Raw genomic sequence first — 26,466 nt, forward strand, 5'->3', positions numbered from 1 at the left:
TTCCACAGTGAACACCTTAATAGAAAAAAATGACCAGAGAATTCCTTATAGAGAAGTGGCAAACCATAAAAAGATGTCTAATCAGCATGTTTTTTAAATGCTCAAGCTTACTAGAACCAAAGGACTACAAATTATAGTAGGGTAGCACATCAAATTGTCAAGACAGAAAAGTGAAATTAGCGTTCTCACATGCCCCTGGCAGTATTTTTAATTGGCACAGTTTTTCTTAAGGGCAGTTTAATGATATAAGTGAAGTTTCATTTACCCAGCAGTGTTGTTTCTAATAGAAAGTAATGAAAGGTTTGTGCATAGATTATGTGGAAAGTAATTTTTTTTTTGGTACTGGGGATCGAACTCGGGTCCTTGCGCTTATGCAGCAGGCGGCGAAGCCAATGAGCTAAATCCCCGGCCCCTGTGGAAAGTAATTTAATACAGTATTTTTTTTAAAATCACAAAATTTTGCAAAGTCCAGAATAGGAACTACATCAATATATTGTACTAAAATGTTATAGAGGATTAACACATGGGGAAACATTTGCAAAAGAACGCTTAAGGAAATTAAGTTTCTAAACAGTGTTTATAATGGAATCCTAACTTTGTAGAAATAAGAATGAAAGAGAGAAAATTAGAAAAAGATACAACAGTGATGTTTTCTTCGTGGTAGATATTTAAGGATTATTTTTTTCTCTTGCTATTTCTATAGTTTCCTTATTTTAATAAGTATATATTACTTTTGAAATAAAAATAAGTATTTTTAAGGTAAATCCTGCAAAAAGCAAGCTCTGAAGTGATTGTTTCTGAGTAAAGGCCGCTTCTTGCCTGGGAGCCATGCCCTGCAGGGCAGCATCACACCTCCTCTTAGAAGGATGTGGCTGGTGTCTGAATATTCAGTAGTAAAAACTAGAAGGAGCTGGCAGAACATAAGATGAGGGCTTCTTCCCTCAAAGTGCAGTGGTGCCAATCGGTTTTAGCCCCTGTTCTCTTGGACTTGGCGCAACGTTCCCTATAGCAGGCATTACTGGCTTCCTTCTTCCTCATTATCTGTGTTCCTACTGCTCTGTGTGGTTAGGTACCCGCCTTGGGCGACAGTAGCAAAGAATCTGAGAATGAACACTGCTTGAGATTAACCAGGTAGAGACCCCTTAGCCTATCAGAATCAAGTAACATCAGCTAATCTTGCAAGCATCCAGCACTAGCAACCACTGCTCTGGGAGTATAGGGTAGAAGTAAAGCAAGTAAGGAGTGTGATCCCTTCCTGCTTGGAGTTTTGTTTAGCTGAGGACTTTGAAGACCTTGCACGTGTATATACTTTTTCCTAGCTCATCTTCTTACACATCTTCCTTTCCTTTGTAATCCTCTGGAATGTTTGCCTACAAGTATCGGAGAACACATGTTCCACCTAACAACAGTTGCTAGGCAGGATGTGGCTTTCAGACCTGCTCTTTGGGGACCAATTGAAAAATCAAACCCTATAACCCATTTTCCCTCCACGCAATTGCCTTTGCTAGGCTATAGAAAGGACACGTTTCATTTTATTAAAACTCTTTAAGTAATCTGATCATAATTGGGTCTGATCCGAGTGGTTATCTGATTTGCTGGGCTAAATAATGGGCCTTAATTGAATCTGTGTTATTTGTAGAGCCAGTGCTGCTTTTGCCTTTGTTGCCCCCGCCTCCCTCCTTCTGGTTCCCAGTTAACCTTCATTCTTCTTTCTTTGCAGAGTAAAGAAGTCGGCCAGCAGCTCCAAGATGATTTGATGAAGGTCCTGAATGAGCTCTACTCGGTAAATCAGTGGGGTTGCTTGGCTCTTTTAACGAGTAGCAGGAAGCAGCGTTTGGCAATTTGCAGCCATAGTCACGTCAGCAACAGAACTGAGCTGAGGTTGTGGACAGTGCATGTTCCCCAGTGGGGTGACCCCACCCATCTCGTTTTTCAAAACTGAATGAGCCGGGAAATACTTTCCAAAATAGTGTGCAAGCTCACTCTGGCCTCATCTGGGACGTTATCCCAAGAGACCAGCCAAGACCTAGGTCACCAGAACATCTGACACCATTAGTGAGCAACCAGGGGCCCCAAACATGACAAGGAACAGTGTTGCACCATTAATTTGTGCCTGTTGGAAGGAATTTATGGTCCAAGTCTTGCATCAGAGCTTGGATTGATCTGATTTGAGAGGGAAACCGATTTCTAAGTGTCCTAATATGAGGGAACAGTTCAGGCAGAGAGAGCTTTGCACCACTTCCTAGAGTGAAAACCTCAGCGAGGAGGCAGGTTGTGGGCCTGGAGAAGAGAACACAGTCCGTTCTGAAGTGACTGGCACTTCAGGCACATGATGTCCGTGGACTGAGATGTGCTAGTGTTTTCCCCAGCCATGTCTTGTTAATTGTGCTGAAAACAAACGCACACACGTGCACACCAAGCAAATTTTTGCTGCCATAAGGGGAATATTTCACTTGTACAGCTAACATCTTTTAGAGATCCCTTCCCTAGCTCTGCTTTGTCAGCCCTGTGTGTCATTTTCCAGGGTTGCCCCGTTCTACTTAGAGGTAAAAATGATTTTCTCTTTTCTTGCTTAGCCCTCCCTTGCCTTGCCTTCTTTCTTTCTTCCTTCCTTCCCTTTATAGGAAAAGCAGGCAGTGGTGATGTGCATCTCAGGCCTTTGGGATCAGAGAATTCCATGCTCTTAATCCAGAACCCTAGGTGTGGCCATTCTGTTATGGCAACTGTTAACAATTAAGCAAGGCAGTCATCTTGCTTTTCTCCATGATGCTCTGTTTGTTTTGAATTTCTGCACTGTGACTCTTCTGCATTGAAGCCAAGTAGATAGATGGCACCCTTAGGCTCACCTCCCACTTTTCGCTTCTCTCAAGTTAAGGCTTTTTAAAAATAGAAGCAAATTGACACAAACCATTTGCAGACTCGATGAGTTTCCTGAACTATCTTTTCAATGCTTATTTCTTTATTTTTAGAGCATCTTGTAGGCACTAAGATGAGCTATTACTCCTTTCTTCTGGCAGAGAATTCACCAAGATATAAATGACGTATGTTATTATGGGAGTCCTTTTTATTTTCCTCTAAGCATCTTGGGACTCTGTTATGTGTAGCTGTTTCTGGGAAGAATTGGATTGGATAACCTGCAAACTCCAAACCAACTCAAATCCAGATGCTGGTTCTGCTCTGGGGCTGTGGGCAACAGAGAAAGAATGGTATCTGAGGATCTGTTAGCTTTTGCCCAGGATCCTAGGTCTCTTCATGAGCTTTGATCTGAGGGGTAAGTGAGAGGGTTCAGGATGTGCTGGAGTGTGGAAGAACACCTGGAATTTGCTGCTGTGGTCCGAGCACAGCCACGTGGTGCCTCCAGCTGCAGTCTTTTCTAGGTCATGAGGCCACAGCCAGTGCAGAGTGTAAAGTCTGAGAATTGGCTGAGTGTGGTGTTCCCTGCCAAGAAGTGAGTTGGTGCATGCTCCTGTGATTTGTCCAAGGCTTAAATAAACTTGACATGTTCCCCTAGTAGGCGATGGGAAGAGAAAGAGAGTAGAGGACCCCAGAAAGGTTTAGAGAAGGCAGCACGGTCTCATACAGGGTCACCTTTTTTGCCCCAAGGGACATTTGGCAGTGTCTTCAGACATTCTTAGCAGTCACAGTTGAGGAAGTGGAAGACGTTGCTACCCGTTAATGAGTAGAGCCCACGGATGCTGTTGGAACTCTGCAGCATACAGGACAGCCCCCCTTAGCATGTGTCTGCTAACCAGTCTCCTGAATTACCAATCTAGATTCTACTCCGTGTTGAGCACTAACTAGCTGTGTAAACTTGGGGATACCCTTACCTCTGTGACCCTGTTGTCCCATATTGTCCATGTGCTGCTGTCTCTATATCCTAGGTTAGGAGGACTAGGACAGTCATGCTTCTGAAATATCAGGCTATAATTGAGGATCGACAGAGTTTTGAGTTTCTGTAGGACATTAGTAGTACTCCATTTTATACAAAAAGCACATCTTTATCCAGTCTCCAGTTGATGGGCAGTTGGGCTGTTTCCAAGTTTTAGCTATAACAAACTATGCCGCTATAAACATGGGTGTGCATAGATCACTGTGGTATGATTCTTTTAATTCTTTGAGGAAGATACCCAGTAGAGGAATACCTGGGTCAAATGGACTTCCAGTCCTAGTTGTTTGAGGTATCTCCATATGGATTTCCACAGTGGTTGCACCAGTCTACACTCCCACCAACAGTGGAGAAGGGTTCCTTTCTCCCCACAACCCCTCCAGTACTTGTTATTGGTTGATTTCATAGTAGCACCCATTCTTTCTGGGGTGAGGTGGAGATTCTGTAGGACATTAGAAAGTTCACAGACTAGAATTAAGAGTTCTTTTGAAGGGAGAGATGAGCTTGGTTCCAAATAAAGACACTACAGAATTAGAGTGACTAGCTGTCCCGGAAAGCCTGGGACATGAGACTTCCAGTGCTGAAACTAGGAAAGTCCTAACAAGATGATTAGTCACCCTGCATGCGGTAGTGATCTCATCACGTAGGAAGCTGGAACTTCTGTGTGCTGGCTTTGGGAAGCCCCTTGCTCTACACGCTCAGGGAAGTTAAGAAGAGAATAAGGGAGAGTTTCTTGTAAGGATCATCTTCCTTACTTGATCTTCAGGAAAGCAGGGAAGGGCCTCTTCTTTCAGTGACCCTTTAGGCAATAGAATTTATCTGTGGGCATGAGAAAAAGGAAATTAAAGTTCTATGAAGCTCACCACCAGTGTGCTGGTAGAAATCTGTAATCCCACCATTTGGGAAGCTAAGGCAGGAGGATCACAAGTTCAAAGCCAACCTGGGCAACTGCGTGAGCCTCTCAAAATAAAAAAATAAAAAAAGACCACTATGTTCTCTCTTGCGAGGATGGCTCGCCTTCATGCTGTAGGGTGTGCTTCTTTTCCTACATTTACTTGGCCCAAACTTGCTCTGCAGAGCCTGACTCCTTTCCTACTTTTGGTAAAACTTTGCTAGCATTAAAAAAGAAAAAGATTGAGCATGTACCTTAGGATAGAGCTCTGCCTATAGGCCCTGGGTTCAATCTTCAGTACCTCCCCCCACAAAAACACACACCCACACACAAAAAATTACCATATTTTCAATGCTGTTCTTACCTCACATCTCCCCCTTGATGTCCGTGAACACTTCCTTTGAAGGACTGATTACCCGAGGATTGGTAGTTTAAATGCTTCTGAACACTGATAAGCCAAGGGGCAGAGCCCAGGTGTTTCCAGAGAAAAACCTCTTTGGACAAGAGGCCCAGAGTCTTTCCATAAGTGACCAGCTGCCTCTTTGTACCTTTCTCGTCTCTGCCCGAAGAGCCTTTGATTTTCTTGACTTGGCACCTTGTGCTAGGGGCTGCTTCCCACACCTGCTGCTGAGAGAGCAGTCTCAGGAAGCATCTTCTACACAGCGAGCGAGCAGGCGGGCGGGCTGGGGAGCCGTGGTGGATGGAGTTTGCATTTTCCAACTGAAGCTCCAGGGATGCTTTTGCAGGCATCACACTTCTTCCCCAGGAGCTCTTGATTGTCAGAGGCTGGGTCTTGAGAAGCCCAGGAAGCCTCTGTCATGTGCTGTGTATGCAGGCACAGATGCCACGTGGGATTGGCTGGGTAGGAAAAGTCAGGGAAACCCTAGGCTTGATAGAGAAAGAAGAGGCGTTGGAACACCAGGGCTGCTGTCACCCCGGAGGTTTATGTCCTGGTGCTGCCCATGAGCATATGTCCCTGGACTTGCAGCAGCAGCTGTTTGCTTGCAGAGCTTCTTCAGACTGGTGCCCAGCACCTGTGCCCTCAAAACAACGGCCCCCAATGGTTCCTCAGCTCTGTTTGTCTGTCTGACCCTGGAACAGGGCGTCATGGATTCAGCAACAAATCAGAGATGTCCCTAATGTAAGACACTTAGTTTTTAATAGGGGGAGACAAGAATATAGCAGCAAGTAAACAAATGAGGTGATGAGAGCTCGTACATGTCTGCACAGAGAAAGGGCATGAATCGGGCTCCTTGGAGAATTACTTGGGTTGAATCTTAATTGCCAGGAGCCCCTCCTCCCCAGCCAGCCCTTGTTTCATGACACTGTCTTCATTTCTCCTTCATCTCTCTGGGGCTCTTACTGACAGACTGCTTTCAAAGGTTTCTTCTCTCTGTATACCTTGTTTCTTCTCAATGTCTTGTTTGGGTCTTGGTCTTGGTACTACTCCCTATTAGATATTTTCCTTAAATGTCTGGTTATCCTCAGCTGCCTGCTCCTGTTTGAAAATGAGGCACTAAACAGCACTGGTCAACCATGGCTTTCACCGGACCAGGGTGATCTGCCTGGGTCGTGTCTTGGGGAGACTCCAGCATCAGCGTGTCTTTCTCTTTTGTCTTGGAGGGTCAGATTGCTGAGGCATGGTTCTTTTGATTTCCCACTTCTTATAGGGGCTGAATTGTGAGGAGGTCTGAGCCATCTCAACATGCAGTACAGAGCTTGGCTGTTGATCCTCCTTGCACGTTCGTACCCATCGGCTAAGCCCGATATTCTCTGGTGCAGAGAACCTTCCTGATAAACTCCTAGGCTTCTCATGTGATGAGGGGAAGATCTGGGGCCTGATAGTTCTTGGGCTTTCAGTATTCCTCTTGGCTCCCACTTCCTCCTGCTGCCCGTGCTTTCTCGCCGGTGTCGGGATGTGTCCAGTCGCTTCTCAACTCTCCCTCCTTTTGGCTCAGAATTCCATCGGTCAGTTATTGCTCGCCTACTGCTTGTCATAGCCTGCTTCCATTTTTTTTGTTTCCTCAATTTATACTAAAAATAGTAACCATGAAAACTTTTCTAACGTTTTAGTGTGGCCTGGGGAGGGAGCAGAGCTACATGAACTCAGTATTTAGTGTCTCACAGTAAAGTGAATGAAGCCAGTTCCTCTTTTCAAGACTCCCTTGACTTTGCTCAATCTTTCTTTCCAACTACAGTATTTCAGCTCCAGTCTTAGGCAGAGGAAAGTCACTGTCACTTGGTGGCCAGAATGTGGATTTTGGAGTTTGTCAGGCGTAGGTTTGAATCCTGACTCTCCCATTTGGTCGTGTGACTGAGCCCTATTTCCTCATCTTTTGAAGCGGAAATAGTAAACATATCTTTCATAGAGTTGTGAGGACTAAATGAGGTGGTGAACAGAAAGCCCCCAACATACAGCAGGGCCTAAGTGTAGGGCTTCAAATTGACATTGTGTCCTTGCTCTCCTCCGTTGTCCAGCTGCACACCCAATGTACCCATCCACCCAACTCCTCCACTCGGTTTCTCCCTCTCAAAGAGGTCCCATGGCATCGGAATTTCGGTGCTCTTCCACTTCAGACTGCTTGGTTTATTAGCAAGCATTTGTAATTCCCAGCTAGAAGCTCTTGCATGGAAACAGAAAGCTCCAGCAGAGTTGGGCAGGCACTGTGTGACTGGGAGTAGTTTCGAGAGGACTGGAAAGAAGCTTGAGTTCCAGGCTTCCTGGCCTCCTTGCTAAGTAGTGGAATTAGATTCCTAGACAGCTGCTTTGATGGAAAATTAGAAAGTTGAGTCTTTCTCTTTTTATATTACTTCCTTCTTGTGGCAACTCTAGTTGCACTTGAGAAAGATTTTATTCCTTCCCATCATCTTCTTACCTGGATCATGCAGGTTCACAGTACCCATGGGGTTATTGTTTGTATGATAGAATTGCCACACAGATAAAATAGACAAATGTGTGTGCCACTTGGCAAAGCCAGGAACATATTGGCTGCTCAGTAGATGATGGCTGCCCTTGCCGTCACTGCTGCCATGATTCTGGTTACATGAGAAGGTGTCTGATGTAGATCGGGCGGCCGGTAGAGAGCTTTTGGAGCCTTTTCTTCCTCCTCAGTTTATATCTGAAAGGTACAAAAAGTATGGGCTACTGCACCGCCTACTTTGGGGGATCCTACCCGGAGAGACGTGCCCTCAGGGTCTAAGAGAGGCGCCATTTTTCCTGCCTACTCAGCACTGTGAGGTAAAAATAATGATTCCAAGTTAAAATAAATAGAAGAAAATAGTACACACAGTCACTTCCGTGAGACACAGTGGCTCAGTTCCAATACTGCTCTCCCATACTTTGGAACAGTCTTTGATATGTACCATTTGCTGAACCAAACACTTGAGGGTCTTTCCCTCGGAGGATGAGGACGTTGCTCGTGAGGGAGAGGCCTGGGTGTTGGTCCTCACCACAGAGTTGACCCTCCTGGCTTGACCTCTGGGGTGGGGCGGGGTGTCTTGCAGGTCATGAAGACATATCACATGTACAATGCCGACAGCATCAGTGCGCAGAGCAAGCTGAAGGAGGCGGAGAAGCAAGAGGAGAAGCAGATTGGTAAATCCGTGAAGCAGGAGGACCGGCAGACCCCGCGTTCCCCTGATTCTACAGCCAATGTCCGCATCGAGGAGAAACATGTCCGGCGGAGCTCGGTGAAGAAGATTGAGAAGATGAAGGAGAAGGTGTGTATGCTCCAGCAACTGCAGAGGCAGGAGGGATGTTCTAGATGGAAGGACTGATAGTTTCCCAGGAGGCTCCATGAAGAGCCAAACAAGGAAACTCGGGTTCTTTAGGGTGCTTCTACCCTGGCTGGAATCCTAGTAGTGGAAGAACTTGGCACGTGGCCACCAAGCTTTTACCCTTTAGCAGATAAGAACCAGTAGTAACCTTTCCCAGCCCACTTTCCTAGTCGGGTGGAATATCCTAGGGCTTCGGCTGTGTGTGTGTGACTCTAGACCTTCTGTTTGGCGTTAGGCGTCAAGGGTTCAGGGGCAGGAAGAGGTAGCAGCACCTCCTCCAGGGTGGCAGTGTAAGGATGGAGAACGGTATTTGAAGATAGAATCAAAGTGGGGCATGCGTGTGAAGTAGGGAGGCTCATTAACCTTTCCTGAATTGATCTACATTATGCCCTTGAATCTCATGAATCAGAATTAGAACCCAATTTAAAGCAGATGCGCATGGGGAGTAGCAGCACAGTTGTGGTTCTTGAATGAACTGTACTTTCATTTCTCAGAGAACAATCTCCCCTTAAAAAGAAAAAAAGGGAGAAGTGAACTTCTGATTCCCTTTCAGCGCCAAGCGAAGTACACAGAGAATAAGCTGAAGGCCATTAAAGCCCGGAATGAGTACTTGCTGGCTTTGGAGGCGACCAATGCATCTGTCTTCAAGTACTACATCCACGACCTGTCCGACCTTATTGATGTAAGTGCTGAGAGCCAGGGGGCCTGTGGACACCTCTCGCCTGGATTCAGAATCATGCTCACACGTTCCCCTCGTCTGTTGTCCAGGCATCCCAGGGCGATTAGAGAACAGTCTACAGAGAGGGTAGCCTGATCCCTAGGGCTGGCCATGTGCTGAGTACCAGGTGGTACACTCAACACTTTATCTCCTTTACTCCTCTCCACAGTCCTGGGAGAACGGCATCGTCTCTGCTTTTATTGGCTCACACCCAGAGTTCAGATGGCTTACCCAGAACTAATAAGTGACAGAGGCAAAATGTGCACCTAGGTCTGATTACTAACCCATGCTCACAGTCACTCTGCTCTTCTGCCTGCCAGGAAACACTCCCATTCATCCACAACTTGGACAGCGAAATGATGACAGGAACCAGGGTTAGGATGCCATACTTTATATGTATATAGCAGTGAGTGTTTCTCAGGAGTCTCTTGTGTGATAAGCAGTGTTGTCTCCAGTTTGTAGATGAAGAAGTTAGTGGTCCAGAGGGTTAAGAAATTTAACTGCACAAGGGTATCTAGATTGCAGTGCACTGCAAGTTAGGGTCTGGTTGAGAAGGTATCCAGATGCCGCTAACATCTCACCCGTCCTTGCCAAGATGTGGCACAAAGATGACTGAGAGAAGCGGGTTAGTGGGAGGTATGTTTTGCCTAGGGCAAGGACAGCCTTTTGTCTGTAGCCTTATGGGTCAGTGCCTGCCTCCTTGGCCTGCTGCTTCTCTTCAGACCTTACATGAGTCTTACAGTCCTTCTCCCCTGAAGATCTCAATCTGCCTAAGTGCTAAGCCAGTTCCAAGTGAAGCTACATAGTGTAACTTACACTAAATGGATGTACCTTGAGAACATAAGTTGAAGCAAGATAAATCAGACACACATGTTTAAATTCCGCATTGTTTCTCTGGTGTGAGAAACCAAAAGTGGAGATAAGGACCAAAATGCTTAATAGATATTGGGAAATGGGAAGAAAATGTTCAAATCAGAAGGGGAACTAGGGAGGGGGGAGGGGTAAGGAAAGAGGGGACAAGAAAAAAGAATAGAAGGAAAAATGGAAACAAAGCTTTTGTAAATAAGGAGGGGAAGAGGGGTCGGAGAGGGAGGTGGGGAAAAAAGAAGCAAGCTGTCGTGTACAGGTGCAGAATCCCTGTGATGAGTGTTATCACGTATACCTAAGACGTGCCAGTGAAGGTTTGCTTCCGAAAAAACCAGTGTAACCCTTCAGCCATCAAAGTGAGGACTGGGGAGCCAGCTCAGAGAGCATTGGCGTCCCACTCTCTAGGGCCCCAGGTGTACTCTAGCACCCTGCCTGAGCCTGACACTGGTCTCAGGTCCTTGGCAGTGGCAGCGGCAGCAGCTGGGCTTTGCATATCTCTGGGCAGACTGTGCTTGCTGGCCGGCCTTGGTTTCTCTACAAGCAAACCACACTTCACAACCTTGTGGTCTAAAATTCACTGTTGTGTAACCAGCTGGGCATCTGGGCTTGTCATTCCTGTGCTGTGAAGCTCTGCTTTGTTTCTTGCTCCTCTGCCCTCAGCAAACTAAAGAGCAGGACTAGAACCCACATCAGAGTTGCTTGGGAAACTTTACTGAAATACAGATTTCTGTCTCCCTTCAGACGTGGAGTTTGATTCAGTAGGTTCTGGCCTCTCAGTGCTCCCGAGTGTCACTGTTTCACTGGTTAAGTGAGCCCAGGTCTGGGTTCAGGCGCATCTTCGTTCTCGTTGTTGCTGATGCCAATCTGAACATTGTCCCTCAGTGGAGGTCAAAGCCCCAGACAAGATCCTTTCTCCTGCTCAGCACAGTTCCTCACTGTTGAGAAAGAGGCCTATTCTCTGCCTGCCGAAGAGAATCGTTTCTTTCTTAGGCTCAATCTCTGCTATTTATCTAGCATTTATTTTTTAAAGAATCAGACCATACAGGTGCCACACCTCTTCCACCCGTTTGCCTCTTGCTCTTCCCTGGGCAACTTTTCCGCTGTTTCACCAGGGAAGGAAGGGACTGCTGCTGAATTGGTCACAACTTATGGAATCCTTAGACCCTTCATCAGGTGTGAACACGTGTTTTAAAACCAGCAAAAGAAGCTATTTTTTATCGGTACATACCTGTCGTGCATATTGATCATATTCGTTGTAGGAAATTTGTACCTGTACATAATATATCTTGATTATTTTTTTTCCCATTCCCCTCCCTTCCAACCCTTCAGAAGCTGTTTATTCCCAGTGTATTGAAGAAGAAGAAGCCCTGCTAAGCTAACTTCACAGGATGTGGTTGAAGTGCTGTTAAAAAAGAGGACAGCAGCCTCCCTGGCTCCCAGCCGGGCACGGGGCTGGGGCCTGTAAGCAAGTCCGGGGTGGCGGCTTTCCAGGCCTCACGGCAGCAAACTTGCTCTTCTTTCCTTGCTGTTGTGTTTTGGTTGTACCATGTTTATTTTGCTTGTTGTTTTGTTTTGTTTTTTATAGGGTGAGGACAGATTAATTACTCTTTTTATAAAAAGCTAACACTACTCAGCTCTAAATGTTCAGTAAATATTGATTTGGGGAGGCTATAAATGCTTAGCATCGGGGTACCCATTGTAATAGTTTTGTCTGAGAATTATTTATAGACTCTAGGTTTTTCAAACAGTGGCTCATAATCCATTCAGGGAAGCATGGAATTTCATTTATGGGTTTGACCTGTTTTTGTTTTTGTTTTTTTAATAAATGACTACAAGGGCTGGGGATTTAGCTCAGTGGTTTCATTGCCTGCTGCGCAAGCGCAAGGACCCAAGTTTGATCCCTGGTACCCCCGCCCCCCAAAAATAAATAAATAAAATGAATGACTACACTAGAATAGGAAAGAAAATATCAGGGTATATCAAATTAGTATAGTTAAATTTTATTTTGTGAAACTTTTATGTTAGGTATATACATGCATGTTTGCATACCCATGTGTGGTGGTGGGGTGTGTGAAACAGAGGAGAGAGAGAGAGAGAGAGAGAGAGAGAGTATTTCTGAGTTGAGAGCCACAGAGCTAAGAATAGAAGAAGGCCTCTTAGTCTCCTCTTTCAGCTCCAGGAGGGCAAGAACTAGGACTTACTTCGCCTTCGAAGCCCCCAGTGATTAATGTATAACTGAGCACATAGTATGTTTTTTGGGGGGAAAAGGCTAGAAAGAAGAAGATCACATAAGCCAAGATTTTCTTTCCATTTGGGGCCATTTAGTATTCTAAATTCTAAATTTATCTGACTTTGCTACTTAGTATTCTTTTGCTGTATAATTTACATATAAAAACTAAACTTGCGTGTTACAGCTTGAAGAATTTTGATAAATTTCTGTGCCCTCATAACCTGCATCTTTATCAAATATCAAGCTACAGAATAAATACCTTGATGAAAGATTCATTCTCTTTGCCCTGGAGAGTTCTTCTTGTCTCTTCCCAGTCAGTCCCCCACCCTCCGGCAGCCACTACTGTGACTTCACCGTAAATCAGTGTTGCCTATTGTAGAACTTCGTAAAGAAAATGGGATAATACAATATATACATGTTTTGTGTTTCATTTCTGTTGCTCAGTACATTTCTGTGCTTCCTCCAAGCTATTTGCATGTATCATTAGTTTCTCCTTTTTCTTGCTGTTCTGTGCAATAAAAAGGACTCTAAACGTGCTTTGGTAATGGACCAACAGTTAGAGCAGGAGCAAGCGTGGAGCCTGGGATGTTGGCACCTTGATCTGGCCACATCCTCCTGCTTATCGCAGTCCATTGTCATCTGTGTTGTGTGTGGCATTTTGCCTCCTTCCTAGGGGTCTGAAGCTCCATGCACGTTTAAGGTACTGAGGCTAAGTGAAAGGAAGTTATTTCTGTACATACCATTACATGGACACAAGGCCTAGCCGCTAACTTCTTCCTATAGCAGTATATAAGATTTAAAATCAGACTAGGAAGCCATGTGATCATCTGACATACACCAGGAAAACCTTGACTCCAGGCCAGAAAGACATTCTGAACTCACTTGGTATTGTCTGCAAGCTGCAGGCTCGTTGGGCTGTAGTTTTCCTCTCCTGTATTCCTTGGCTCTCTCAGTCTGAGAGCAGATAGATGAATGAGGAACAGGCCCTTGTCTTCATGCATGGCTGGAGTGTCGTGAGTGTCGCGTACGCATATAGTGTCTGTGACGATGAAGATAAGTGTGTGCCCAAGCTGGGGATGAGGGACCTCGGTGTAGAGTATTAAGGAGGTGAACTAAGGCCGCCTGTTTATCTCTTTCCTGTCAACTTGAACTGGGTGCTGTGAAACACCCATTTGTCTTTGTAGATCTTCTGTGGAGTCTCTAAGTGAGAATATCAGGCAGGAAAGGGTTAATGAGCTATCAACACAAGTTATCACACATCTGGGTAGCTGTCATTAAATTCATATAAAAATTTGATTTCCCCTGAGGTTTTCATCAAACATTTGTATAACCCAGAGATGGCCAGGGGAGCCCAGGGTGGCCACAGAACTCATCAGAAGCTACAGAAAGAAAGCACACTTTGTCCCCAGTGTGAGCAAAATAACTAATGTGCTGTCTCTACTCTTGGGAGTCTCTGTGGAATAGGACGAAATGTTCAAATCTCATTTATCTGACTTTGCCAGATATTGCTTCTCTGCTAAAGTCTCAGTTTCTGGCTGTTGTCTTGCAGGTGTGTACATGGCCAAGGGTCTAGAAAACCTATTCCAAATCTCCTGGGTTAGCCAGAGACGGGGCAGTTGGGTAACACTGTGAGATCCCCATTCACTGGCACAGAGGGGCTACAGAATGGTCATGTAAATAGGGCCAGTGCTTCAGCCTGGAAAGCTCTTGCTTTGAGCAAAACAAAAGCTTTAGGGCCGTATCTACCTACTTGACTTAGGTCGGTATTCAGCCCATGTACATTGCTTTCTGATGAGGCTATTTTCCTGTGGCTTCCATCAGCTGAGCCTTGTTAAATACCTACTATGAGCAAGACCTAATGGGGAGGGACAGAAACAATAGTCAGATATGGGCCAAGCTCTCAAGGAACTCACATTCTGGTTGGGGTGGTAGGAAATATCAAGCCACCGAATCGGGGGCGGGGGAGGATCCTGTGTCAGGAGGGCTGAAGATGAGCATGGTTCTGAGGCTGGTTTCCCGAAGGCTAGAAATTAGAATTTAGGTTCAATCCCAAAAGGTTAGAAGAGTGGGACAAATTTCTGGAAAGAAGAGCTGGGAGCTCTAGGGCAGGGGCCTGTGGGTTTAGGGGGTGACGATTGGTCTCTGTTAGATGTCTACACAGTGTCAGATATGTGTAATGTGTCCTCTGTTAGCAGCTTACAGCAGTCTGAGGCCGAGAGTCCCTATGTGAGGGAGAGGGATAAGTGGCTTATTTATAGTCACTCAGTTGATTGGGGGCCTGTGCTTTTCTGATACTCTGCTTTAAGCAGAGTATGGCATTGGATTGGGGCAGAAGAGACAGAAGGAAAGAGCTCCTGTTGGGTGGGCAGACTGCGTACAGAGTGAAGTTGGTTCAGCCTGTGTGGCCTTGCTCAGATTAGTTACTGTCACAGAGCTGCAGCTTCCTAGTCTGGAAAACTAAGAAAATACCAACCTTGTTGGGGTAATCATGAGGATTAGAGATGTAGAATGCAAATACTATACTAGTACACTGGCGTATAGTAAATATGCTCAGAGAATAGAAGCATTTCTCTGCTCTTCCAATACTGAGGGAGGTAGGGTTTACCCTGGGAGTGGGAAGAGAGATATATTTTAGGTTCTTTATCAAGGACACAACAAAAGTCACATTTGAGGACCATAAAGCAAACTGCAGTGGTATAAGTAAGGGTATGAGTTAAGATGGAGATAGTGAAAGTGGAAAGGAAAGGCAGTTTCCAAAAATACTAATGGTTTCTGAAGGGGAATCTGCTCCCCGCAGCTCTCCTCACATGCACAGTGTGGGCAGCATCACTTCTGCTCACGTGACTTAGACGTAGCGCTCATCACCAGGGTCTATAGCGAGCTGGTCAGGGAGGTGTGCAGGTTCAAGGGCAGCCTGGCTAGTTCTCTGGAGGAGGATGCACGTGCAGTCTCCCAATCAGCCGCTTTTGTCTAGTTTCCATTTGCTCTTCCTTCCCCACGGAATTTAATGTCTTTCCATCCTCTGGCTGTAGTTAAGCTGTAACTGCTGTTACTCTGCAGAAGCTAAGCACCTGCCAGAGCCTATTGGCGCTGAATCCAGAGCCCAGCCCAACGGGTGCTCTGTTGCTGAGCTTATCAGATGCCTAGAAGGAGGAGGCTGTCATGTGCTTTTTCTTCCCCAATAGTGGCTGTTCCCGGGGTGATCGTGATGAGAGGGAAAGGCTGAGGGAGAGTTAATTTGATGCTTGCTTATGCAGTGAAATGACAATCAGGCAGATGGCCTTACTGTAGCCATAGATTCTGCTCTGATGTTTCTTCTCAGGATCTGGACCGAAACACTGCTAAGCAATTAAGGGATAATGGATGGCCAGAGAATTTGGATCTCTGAGTCCTTTAGGAGGGGTAGGGAATGTTGCCTAGAGTTACAGAGCGCCATTGCTGAGGAGGGGCTTAGGGCTTATATTTAACCCAAGGATATTCAGACTTCTGCTCTCCCAGAAGAACTTGTTCTTTAAACCAGACCATACACAGAATCCTAGTATCTCACATCGATAGATGTCTTGGTTGCGAGATAGGAGCTCGATATCCTACTACTTGGGCTGCCCTTCTGCTGCCTTCTCAAGAGCAGCCTGAGTGTGGCACAGAACTGAGAACTCTGAGCTACCCCTTGAGAACTACCTGCCTGGCCAAATCTGTTCATTCTGCTGTCCAAGGAGCAGGTTCAGGTTGCTTTGCTCTACTGCTAGTGCTAGTTGTTTTTTCTTTTTCAAATACAGTTGCCTCTTTTAAATCAATCTTTCTTTCTTCTTTCTTTCTTTCTCTCTCTCTCTCTCTTTTTCACATTTGCTGTAGAAAAATCACAATCCATTTCATGATATGAATTTCCCCAGGAACACATTTAGAACTTTTGTCTTATTTGTGTTCTAGGAGGTGGTGGGGGTGGCGACCCTGCCTAGAGCTGATTTTGTATAAATTAATTGCTGTTGGAACACTCTGCATTTTGACCCCTGAATGCTGAGAGGGCCTGGTGTAGTTGGAATATAGTGTCTGAGTTACTGCGACCCTTAGGGAATAGCAGGATGTCATGTTATGGTTGCATTTTGTCAAAAATGGTGTCACCAGATAAACGTGAAAATAGAAGAAAATTCTCAACCCTTCTCATGTGCATGGAATAGCCCTGTACAGCACTTGATTAAATGACACCATCAGGTCCTATGGGTCCTCTTCCGTAAGTGTTGGCCTGAGAGTCCACTGTGAAGTCTCATCCAGATCTCAGAAGCCAGCCTTCTTCCTCCGGCAGAGCCAGGTGCACCAGTGTGGTCAGATCTGCCCCTTTCTTCAAGCAGAGGGGCCGTCGGTGGTGTGCTCATGTGTCTTCTCCTTCCCACAGCAGTGTTGTGACCTGGGCTACCATGCTAGCCTAAACCGGGCCCTGCGCACCTTCCTGTCTGCTGAGTTAAATCTGGAACAGTCAAAGCACGAGGGTCTGGATGCCATCGAGAACGCGGTCGAAAACTTGGATGCCACCAGTGACAAGCAGCGCCTCATGGAGATGTACAACAATGTCTTCTGCCCCCCAATGAAGTTTGAGTTCCAGCCCCACATGGGCGACATGGTAAGGCCCTGCCTATCCTCTTGCTCCCCCTGTGAATTTGTGTGTAGCTTCACTTCGTAGAGCCCGCATTCTTCCCGGGGTGAGGGCTCCCTGTCAGGTGGGGAGGCACGTTTCTCTCCTTCACCAGACAGCCATGGGCAGCCTGCTGCCCACCAGGCCTGGCTCTGGACAGTGGGGATCGGAGCCCTCAGGAAGCTTACATCTGCTGAGTGAGGGAGCTGAGGTTGGGAGTTAAAAGAAGGCATGGGGAGGAGCAGCCGAAAGGAACAGCTGGTGTGTCTAAAAATGGCTCACAGCTCAGTGTGGTCAAAGGAAAGTGGGGGAAGAGGTGCCTGCAGCAGTAAGTCTGGGAGAAGGGAGAGCGGAAGTGGGGCCAGGCCCAGAGGCTGGGGCGGGGGACAGAGGCATGATGTCATCTGCTAATGTTTGGCAGAGTTGGGAGGCTCTCTTCCCCTGGTTGTAGAAGACTGTGATGAAGGGGATAGTTTAGCTTAGGTATTGGACAGAACAGAATGGGTTCCTCCAGAAAGGGCAGAAGCTAAGATGCCATCCCCAAGGCCTGATGCTGGTTGCTCAGGCAAGGGAGCATGAACACGGGGGCCCAGTTAGAGATCCTTCACCCCAGATAACTGGAGCAAGAAAGGCCTGCATGGACTGAACGGAGAGGAAAGAGAAGGTCCATAGTTTTCATTGCTCTGAATCTTTTGGTTCCACTTCAAGTGGTTGTACGTCCGAATCAGAGGAAGCCTCGTACCTGCAGGTACCATTTCACCTACCACATCAGAAGGAAGGTGTATAGGCTTATGTCACAGAAAAGATCAGACGGGACCTCCAGGCATAGTTGGATATTGAAGCAAGAACTTCACCAGCACTCACTTGTCCTCCCTCCATGATCAGATGGGCCCTCCCGTGGGGAAGGTGACTTCCCAGCCTCGTTTCCCTCCCAGTTGAAATCCAGTGGAAGGAATATCTGGCTCCCTCTTCAGAGAAGTCTTGCTGTGCTTCACTGGCTTAGTTTTGGTGAGGTGTACTGCTCAAGCCACTCACTGCAGCTGGGTACCCACTGACTTACTGGCTTACGCCCGGGTCACAGGTCTGTCCGAAGCATGTGGCCTGAGTAGTGCAGTGGGAGGCGCTCCCAAGGACAGTCAGCCCAGTCACCAAAGGAGGTGTGGATGCAGTAGATGCCCTCGTCAGTAAGAGTGCTTCCCTGAGATCGGCATCCAGACACTCCACAAAGCGCTGCTCCAGAATGACAGCTGTAGCAGTGTATGGAGAAGATTTGCTGTCATCAGCAGGCCACCATAGAGAGTGGGACCTTTCCATCCTAGAGACAGAACAGGGATAATTTCTTTGCCCTCCTTGCCGGGGAAAACCAACCCTTGCAGCTTGTTTCCATTGCTGAGGCTTAGGAGGCTTCGGTGTGTGAACAGATGGGGAGGTGGGATGGCAGCCTGTGCAGTTACGGGCGGGGAGGAGTGTCACCAGCCCCCGGGAAGCCCCATTCCTCACCTGCCCTGGCTTCCGCTCAGACTTGCCTTTAAGCCCCTTCTCCAGCTGCCACTGGGATTCCTGGCCAAGAATCGGTGGAACTTGCGGACGAGCTGAGTGGAGCGATACATTTTCTGGTGTTGACTGAGTCGTCTTCTGAGCCAAAAGCTTCTCTCCATAAAGGGAGAATCCAGATGCTGGGTACTCGGGCCCCCTCTCAGCCCTGTCAGAGCCACATTTCCATACTCCAGAGCACAGCTGGAAGGCATTACCTTGCACCCTGGTACAGGATCACTGCCAAAACATGCATCAGCAGCTCTGCTGCTGCTTAAAAGAACAGGCTTGGATGTGGTTTTCCCTCCGTGATTCCTCCCTGCTAGGTCTGGGTTACTTTAAGACTCAATCGCTTGTTCTTCTGCCTGTGTGTTTCTTTTTTGTGATAGAGCTGATCAGTGGCTGAGCCCACCCGAAGTTACCCTTTTTCACCTAGCCTTCGTGAGAGTGGCAAATAGATGGGAGAGCAGCTCATCCTTGGTCCCTGCAACCAGTGCATCCCCATTGGTGTAGGTTTTCTGTCAGCTGGAGGCAGCAGGAGAGAGCTGTCTGGAAGCCCTTGAACTAGGATCAAAGCTGAGGTGACATTCTGACCAAAAGCTGAAATTGCCGAGGCTGCACATTGACTGGCATCCGGAGGCCCTCGGCACATGAATTAATGCCAAGTGCTTTTAGATGTACGAAGCGTGGTGCCTGGCTTCATCCTTGGTGCCCCAGAGGCTTACGGGGCTCGGGATGCCTGACTGGTGACATCAGGCAGCAGAGAGTTGCGCACTTGGCACTAACCCGTTCTGGCCACCGCACTTGCTCCATTGTGTCTCCTTATCCAAGAGCCAGAGTGAAGTCAGCTCCCTTCAGATCCGAGAGCTGGCTGGGACCGGTCTCTCGGCCAGGGAAGAGGTCAGACCAGTGGGGAGCTTAAAAGCCAGTGGAGGAAAAGGTCAAGCCCCAGCCTCCTCCATATGAAGAGAAGTTCTGTCTTTCAAGTAAGAGAATAGTCTGAGCATGTGAACGTGTCCACTCCTTGCTTAGAGGAAGGAGCCTAGTTCATCCAGAGGCCTCTTCGCCAGGAGCTGCCTCCACAGGAGTCCTGGTTCCCAGCTCTCCCAGCCTGCTCTTCATCAGTCATCCTGGGGCCAGTGGGCAACCTCATGCATAGCCCCACCCCCCATCAGGAGCCAGTAGATCTGCTGTCCTTTTGCAGAGGGGAAAGCCATTTGGTAGCAGTGCTAGGAGGAAGGCAGGTTGCAAAGGATTCTGTCCCACACAGACCTAGTGGAGGCCACGGGTAAATGCTAGCTCTCTGGAAGCGCCAAGCTCCGCCAGACTCCGTGCCCTCTGGGCCCCTCTAGTATAAGCCAGTGATCTTGTTCCTGGCTTCATGCTCCCTCATTGAGTCGGAGTTCTTATGTATGGCCTGGATTTATAAACACATGCTGGCTGCCAACAGCAGCAAGTGAGCCTCCTGACCCACTTCTCTCCTGCTTTCACTCTGGTGTAAAGTGGGAGGAGGGCAGGGCTGGAGAGGTGGCCGCTTGGCCCTCGGGCAGGAAATCCTCGCCATGCCAAAGCATTGTGTTTCTGGGGCTGAGCTGCCCGAGGCACTCTCCTCCAGCCTCCCTGCCCCTGCCAAGCATCAGCCTGAAGATGGGCTCCGGAGCGAGAAACCTCGTTATTCTAAATAGATACCTCCTCCCCGTTTCTTTTCTGTGCTGTTCGGTCCACACGTTGGCTTTGGATTTTGTTTCCATTGCAAGTGTTACACCCTGAATATGAGTAGTTGTATTAGCAGTGATGAGAAAAGCTGTATCCTCTTCCTGACCTGGAGGTGCTTTTTCCCGGCAGGCTTCCCAGCTCTGTGCCCAGCAGCCTGTCCAGAGTGAGCTGGTGCAGAGATGCCAACAGCTGCAGTCTCGCCTATCCACTCTGAAGATTGAGAATGAAGAGGTGAGTGTCCCACCCAGGGATCTGAGTCTTCCCTTTGAACTTCTCACTGCTGCCCATGTGGGAGCAGGTGGAAGGAGCATGCAGAGAATGTCCGGGCTGCTGCAAACACTTCCTAGCCAAATGTAGGCTTGGACTTTCCCCCTGCTACATCCTGCCCTTGAACTCCAGGAAGTTGCTCTTGTGTTGCCAAAGGTTGTGTTCTATTTTGAGCTTTTGCAAAATGCTTTTTTTCCTCTCTACACATTTAATCAAAATGGCACTTGGTAGCTGTGAGAACAATATCGTGTCTCTGAAACCACCCTCTCGTGCCTGGCTTTTTGCAGCATTTTCAGACAAATACAGGCCATTGACTCTGAAACTTCAAACATCTCCATCCTCTTAGGAAAGGGTGACTTTCTTCTGGGCCCAGTACATTTTTCTTTCCACAACCAGTTCAGAAGGACAGTTTGATTGATGATCCCACTTTCGGCTGAGCTCAGATGGTTTCTTTCTGTGTATCTCAGTTATATTATTCCCAGAAGATTGGGAAGGGCCAGGGATGCACCAGTTTGTTTCCCAGTAGCAAAACAAATTCATTGTTTTTTTGAAGGTCAGGAAACAGAACCTGGGGATGATTTTTTTTCAAAATAGAGAATTACATGCTAGACAAGTGCTCTACCACTAAGCGACATCCCCAGCCCTTATTTTATTTTTGAGACAAGGTCTTGTGAAGTTGCCCAGGGCAGCTTTCAATTTAGATCCTCCTGACTCAGCCTTCAGAGTAGCTGGGATTGTATAGGCATGTGCCGCCCTGCCTGGCCCATCCTACCTTTTAGCTAGCTCTTTGTACAATAGGGTTGGTTTCAATTTGTTTTATTCACATTTCCTTAGCACTTCCATTGTAAAGGGAGAACTAACATTAAATTTTAAAAGTTAACAGTAAGTAAAAGCTGAGTCAAGCATATAGCACGAAGGGGTAATGGATCTTGGGTCCTCAGTGGAGAGTTGCGTGCTGTCCCAGAGTCCATTGAGGTGCAGCCCTCATCCAGCAGGGGAAGCAGAGCTGGACCCTCTGATGACGTTCTCCAGCCTTCTCATCCCACTTTCACTCCCATGTCCCCAAGTTTCTCCACCACTTGCTACTTGGAGTTTGTGTCTGCCCTTGTCCTTGTAGGTAAAGAAGACGATGGAGGCCACCCTGCAGACCATCCAGGACATCGTGACTGTCGAAGACTTCGACGTGTCTGACTGCTTCCAGTACAGCAACTCCATGGAGTCTGTCAAGTCAACCGTCTCAGAAACCTTCATGAGCAAGCCCAGCATTGCTAAGCGGAGGGCCAACCAGCAGGAGACAGAGCAGTTTTACTTCACGGTGAGGCGCTCTGTGGCCTTCAGAGAACAAACAGCAGCAGGCACTCTGGTCCCTGAGGGAGGTTTGGGACTCAGAGTCCTTGTCGGGTGCCTGAGAGGACTCTGATTGCCCCAGATTGGAACCTTCGTGTGCTGGGAGCCTCTCTGTTCTTAGGGCATGACCTACAAGTCACGTGTGTCTGACGGGCCTGAGGGACGCTCCCGAGCATACCACTGTGAATTTTAGCTTTCCAAAGGGATTTGTAACCAGCTTCTGGGCTCTCATTTGAAAGCCTCTTTCTTGGCCACAGGCTATCAGGAGAGGGAGCGTCACCACTTGGTTCTTGGGAACTACATCAAGATTTCTTGGCCAACACACTTGTTTGGAAGAGGCTAATGTCTCTCCTTGGTAGTCTGATGATATTATTGTATAACTTTCATTTTGGGGAAAGTACTTTCAGTAATTATTCTTAAAACCTAAAAAGGACTCCTAATGTACAGTGTTGCCGTTTTGCAGAGCATTCCAAAACATTTCGTTACTCCTGTATCTCCAGTCTCCTTTTAGACAGATGCGCCCGTTTTTTTAAAGTGGTGTTAATAGTCCTTGGGAAGGCTGTTGGCTGCTTTTTAATAATTAAGTTATTTTGATCTCTCCAAGTGGGATTTATTGCCTGAACTAGAATTTATTTCCTAATCTTCAGATGACCAAGAAAAGAAAAATTAAGTTTGCAGATGTGTGATGAAATATAACCAGTGAATATGCATATTGATTCTGAATGAAACAAATTAACTTGTTCTTCCGTCAAGAAGCACAGTCTGCATGCAGAAATGGAATTTTTCCTCCAACTGGAACAATTTGTTTAATTCTTCTTTGAACATTGCCCTTTCTGCATTAAGAACACTAATGATTTGATTATTTTCTCGTAAATCTGTTTTTTAATTACTTAAATTCAGAATTCTTCTGGGTTTTTTTTAAATCCTGGAGAAGACTGTTGAAAGAGTGATTTAACAGTATCATTCATCTAAAACACTTTTAAAAATCTATCATACAAGAAGAGCATGCTCATTGTACACAACTTAGAAGTAAAAAGAAGAAAACAAGAATACCCTAACCCTACCACCTAGAGATACAAGGGTATGGGTGTACTCCCTTCCTGTGCATGTACAGGTGCATATGTGGGTATGTGTTTATTTTTTTATAAAGCATGGGATACTTTGGGGCCTGTTGTTATAGGATGTGAGTCATTCAATTGTATTTTTAAAGCAAATACATAAGTAAAATACTAAAATCGACATAAAGAAATAATGGCACGACATTTTGGCACATTCATTTTTGTGAAATATTTAACACATTGTGTGGTTCATAATTTTCATAAGTGCTAAAAATTAGGCGAGTGGTTGTGGTGCACACCTGTCATCCCAGCTGCTCGGGGGGCCGAGGCAGGAGGATCATAAATTCAAGGCCAGCCTGGTCAACTTAACAAGACCCTGTCTGAAAAAAAAAGTTTGCAGGGCTGGGGATTTAGCTCAGTAGTTCTGGTGCCTGCCTTGAAAGCGTAAGGTCCCGAGTTCGATCCCTGGTACCAAAAAAAAAAAAAAAAAAAGTTTGCAAAGGAGGAAGGGTGCTAGTATAAGGCTCAGAGTTAGTGCACTTACCTAGCATGTGAGAGGCCCTGGGTTCAGTACTCAGTAGCACAAGCAGTCAGTCAGTCAGTCAGTAAACAAACACTGAAATGTTACTTGCACCATTATCAGGTTTTACATTTGTATTAGTGTATGTTTGTGATATGTAACAATTATATTCACTTGGAGAATTGATCATACTCATATCGCATCTTGATCTTTTTTACTACTATTTCCCCTGCCCTCTCCTTGCCCTCCTTTCTCAGATCCTCTCCCCATCTCCACAGAGTGTACCTCTCTATTTCCCATCGTCTCTCTGTTTTTCTCTCTAAGTTATTTACATTTTGGGTTTCATGTATTAGAGAAACTGTGATATTTAACCTTCTGTAGTTTATTTTGCTTAGCATGATGGTCTCAAGATCTATTCATTTTCCTACAAATGACTCAGATTTATCCTTTCTGGCTGAGTACTATCGTCACCATTACCGTCAGTCATTACTAAGTTACCCACTGGCCATGTACTGCGGGCTTGTTACAGACCTGGGAAGCGGAGAGTGAAAAGGGAAAGGGGTTACGGGACTGGGCATACAAAGGAAGAGCTTTCATTTTTATTTTATATGTTTCTAAGCAGTAATAACAGATTGATTTTTATAATAAGAAAATAAATATAAAATATTTTAATGCATGCACATGTGCATGCGTGGCAGCCACGAATGGCGCTAGGGAAGCAGCACATGCGAGTGATTTTGCACTTGATCTTGAAGGGTGCGTGAATTGGGCAGAGGACGGGGGAGAATATTGTTCCTTGCGGGAGGAGTGGGGTGCACAAAAGCATAAAGGCATGCAAAAACTGGGCTGCGTGTTAGAGAACTGACTGACTATAATGAGGGCTTTTGCCCTAGCTTCCTTGTCTAAGGAGCTTGGTGGATATTCTCTAGCAGCTTTTCATAATAACACTGTTTGGACATAAAACTTGTATTTCAAGGTTTTTGTCAGAATTACCTTTGGCTTAAATGAATCTATAGCATTTATTTTCAGCATTGACCTGTAGCAGAAACAGGAATGGCCCTATTCAAGCTGGCCACCTCTGAAGTCTTGCCTGACCTTTCTCCTTCTACCTGAATGCAGTGATGTCCTCTAACCCATGTCCTCTTTTGTGGCCATGGTGCTACTTATCAAAATTGTGTACAAATTTCCTTAGCTAACAGGAATGCTTTCTGCCTGGGCTTGTCCTGTAACAGATTTACAAAGAGCTCATCATTTTTCATAATGGTGCCTGATGTGGATGAGATAATTCATTTCAGGATAAAAGGGCTTGTTTTGGATAGTGAAATGGACATTGAGGAAGAGGTCCCCATGTTAAACTGAGGGACTACTTGTAAGGCTTGCTGAACCGTACATAGCCCTCTGTTGCTTCTACAGATGTTTCCTTCTTTGTTTCTCAGAGTAGCATATCCTAGAGGAGTGCTGGAGAACCTGTGGCATGTGTGCCACAGCAGGCTGTTTGTATCATTGAAAGCCCTGAAAGATTCACCATCACAGTCCTAGAGGCTCCTTTCATTTGGAAAGTTTGGAAAAGGTCCTTTACCATGGCTTGATTCCACAATAGTATGTCTAGTGACCAGAAGGACTGATGGGACAGTTTTCTGATCACTCATGGCTGTCATCGGAGTAATCTGCCTGGGTGACATCGTTAGCAATTTTTTTTTTTTGTACCAGGGATCGAACTCAGGTCCTTGTGTTTACAAGGCAGGCGACGGAACCACTGGGCTAAATCCCTGGCCCTAGCAATTTGAAGCATGGCCTATACAGGTCAGTTGCTTGCAGGAGTCTCAGGGCGATAATGATGGGATTATAAGGCTACATGGCACGCACCTGTGATCTCAGCACTTGGGAGCTGAGGTAGGAAGTTCACACATTCAGGACCAGCCTGAGCTACATTGCAAGTTCCAGGCCAGCCTGGTCTGTAAGGCCTTGTCCAGAAATTAAAAAAAAGAAAAAGAACCCAAGCTTCTCATTTGAAAGATTAAAAACAAAACCTATCCAATGAGAATGGGTAGCTTGGCCAAGGCCTTCAGCAGCAGCTAAACCCAGCACTCTGGTTACCTGCTCTCAGGCTGCTGGCTCTTCTTAAGGCATGTCCAGCCTTTTGGCTTGCCTTAGCCACACCGAGTGAAGAGGGGCTGTCTTGGGCCACAGGTTAAACGTTCCTGCCATGGAGCTCAAGGATGAGACTCAGGAGCAGAGCAGCTCAGCAAGGGCCACGGGTTAAACGTTCCTGCCATGGAGCTCAAGGACGAGACTCAGGAGCAGAGCAGCTCAGCAAGTGCCACGGGTTAAACGTTCCTGCCACGGAGCTCAAGGACGAGACTCAGGAGCAGAGCAGCTCAGCAAGGGCCACGGGTTAAACGTTCCTGCCACGGAGCTCAAGGACGAGACTCAGGAGCAGAGCAGCTCAGCAAGTGCCACGGGTTAAACGTTCCTGCCACGGAGCTCAAGGACGAGACTCAGGAGCAGAGCAGCTCAGCAAGGGCCACGGGTTAAACGTTCCTGCCACGGAGCTCAAGGACGAGACTCAGGAGCAGAGCAGCTCAGCAAGTGCCACGGGTTAAACGTTCCTGCCATGGAGCTCAAGGACGAGACTCAGGAGCAGAGCAGCTCAGCAACTTTCCCTCCTGCTTGCTGTAGTGATCTCCTTGGCTTAATGCCTGTCATTCATCTTCTGTAACACATCATTCAGCAACATCTACTTTTTTTACTCTTTTTTATTGTGCTTGTTAAAAATAGTTTTTATTAAAGATTGCAAAGATTTCAAAAGGACATTCGGAAAAAGTCAAGCCTTGTCCCAGCCACAACCCTACTTCTCCCTCTGCCAGACTCAAGCCTGGTTTCTTCTGTGTCCTCCCAGAGACACTGTATGCATAGGTAACCAGAGGTGTATCAGTAAGTTTCCCTTAATAGAAGAAATTGCATTAGAAATATAGTAGAATAGAAAGGACAAATGCAAGTATACCGCTCATACTGCTCCTCACTTTTG

General features: G+C 46.6%; 1 protein-coding gene across 8 annotated transcripts in view; it reads left to right on the forward strand.

Moving 5' to 3' along the window:
* The window catches only part of Srgap2 (SLIT-ROBO Rho GTPase activating protein 2), a 231,582-nt gene that overhangs the window by 159,816 nt on the left and 45,300 nt on the right, over positions 1–26,466 (forward strand). For 6 of the 8 annotated variants that reach the window (XM_021242341.2, XM_004862070.4, XM_087194163.1 and 3 more), the window contains 6 exons: positions 1,721–1,783; positions 8,283–8,498; positions 9,109–9,237; positions 16,761–16,985; positions 20,376–20,477; positions 21,631–21,828. In XM_021242341.2, coding sequence (XP_021098000.1) covers positions 1,721–1,783; positions 8,283–8,498; positions 9,109–9,237; positions 16,761–16,985; positions 20,376–20,477; positions 21,631–21,828 — 933 coding nt within the window. The remainder of the gene's footprint in view (positions 1–1,720; positions 1,784–8,282; positions 8,499–9,108; positions 9,238–16,760; positions 16,986–20,375; positions 20,478–21,630; positions 21,829–26,466) is intronic. The other 2 variants (XM_021242342.2, XM_004862071.4) reach the window with 1 other exon arrangement.

The sequence above is a fragment of the Heterocephalus glaber genome, unplaced genomic scaffold (assembly GCF_053883595.1).
Source record: "Heterocephalus glaber isolate CG9 unplaced genomic scaffold, H.glaber_assembly_v1.0 deba00001600, whole genome shotgun sequence".
In the NCBI taxonomy this organism is placed as follows: Eukaryota; Metazoa; Chordata; class Mammalia; order Rodentia; family Bathyergidae; genus Heterocephalus; species Heterocephalus glaber.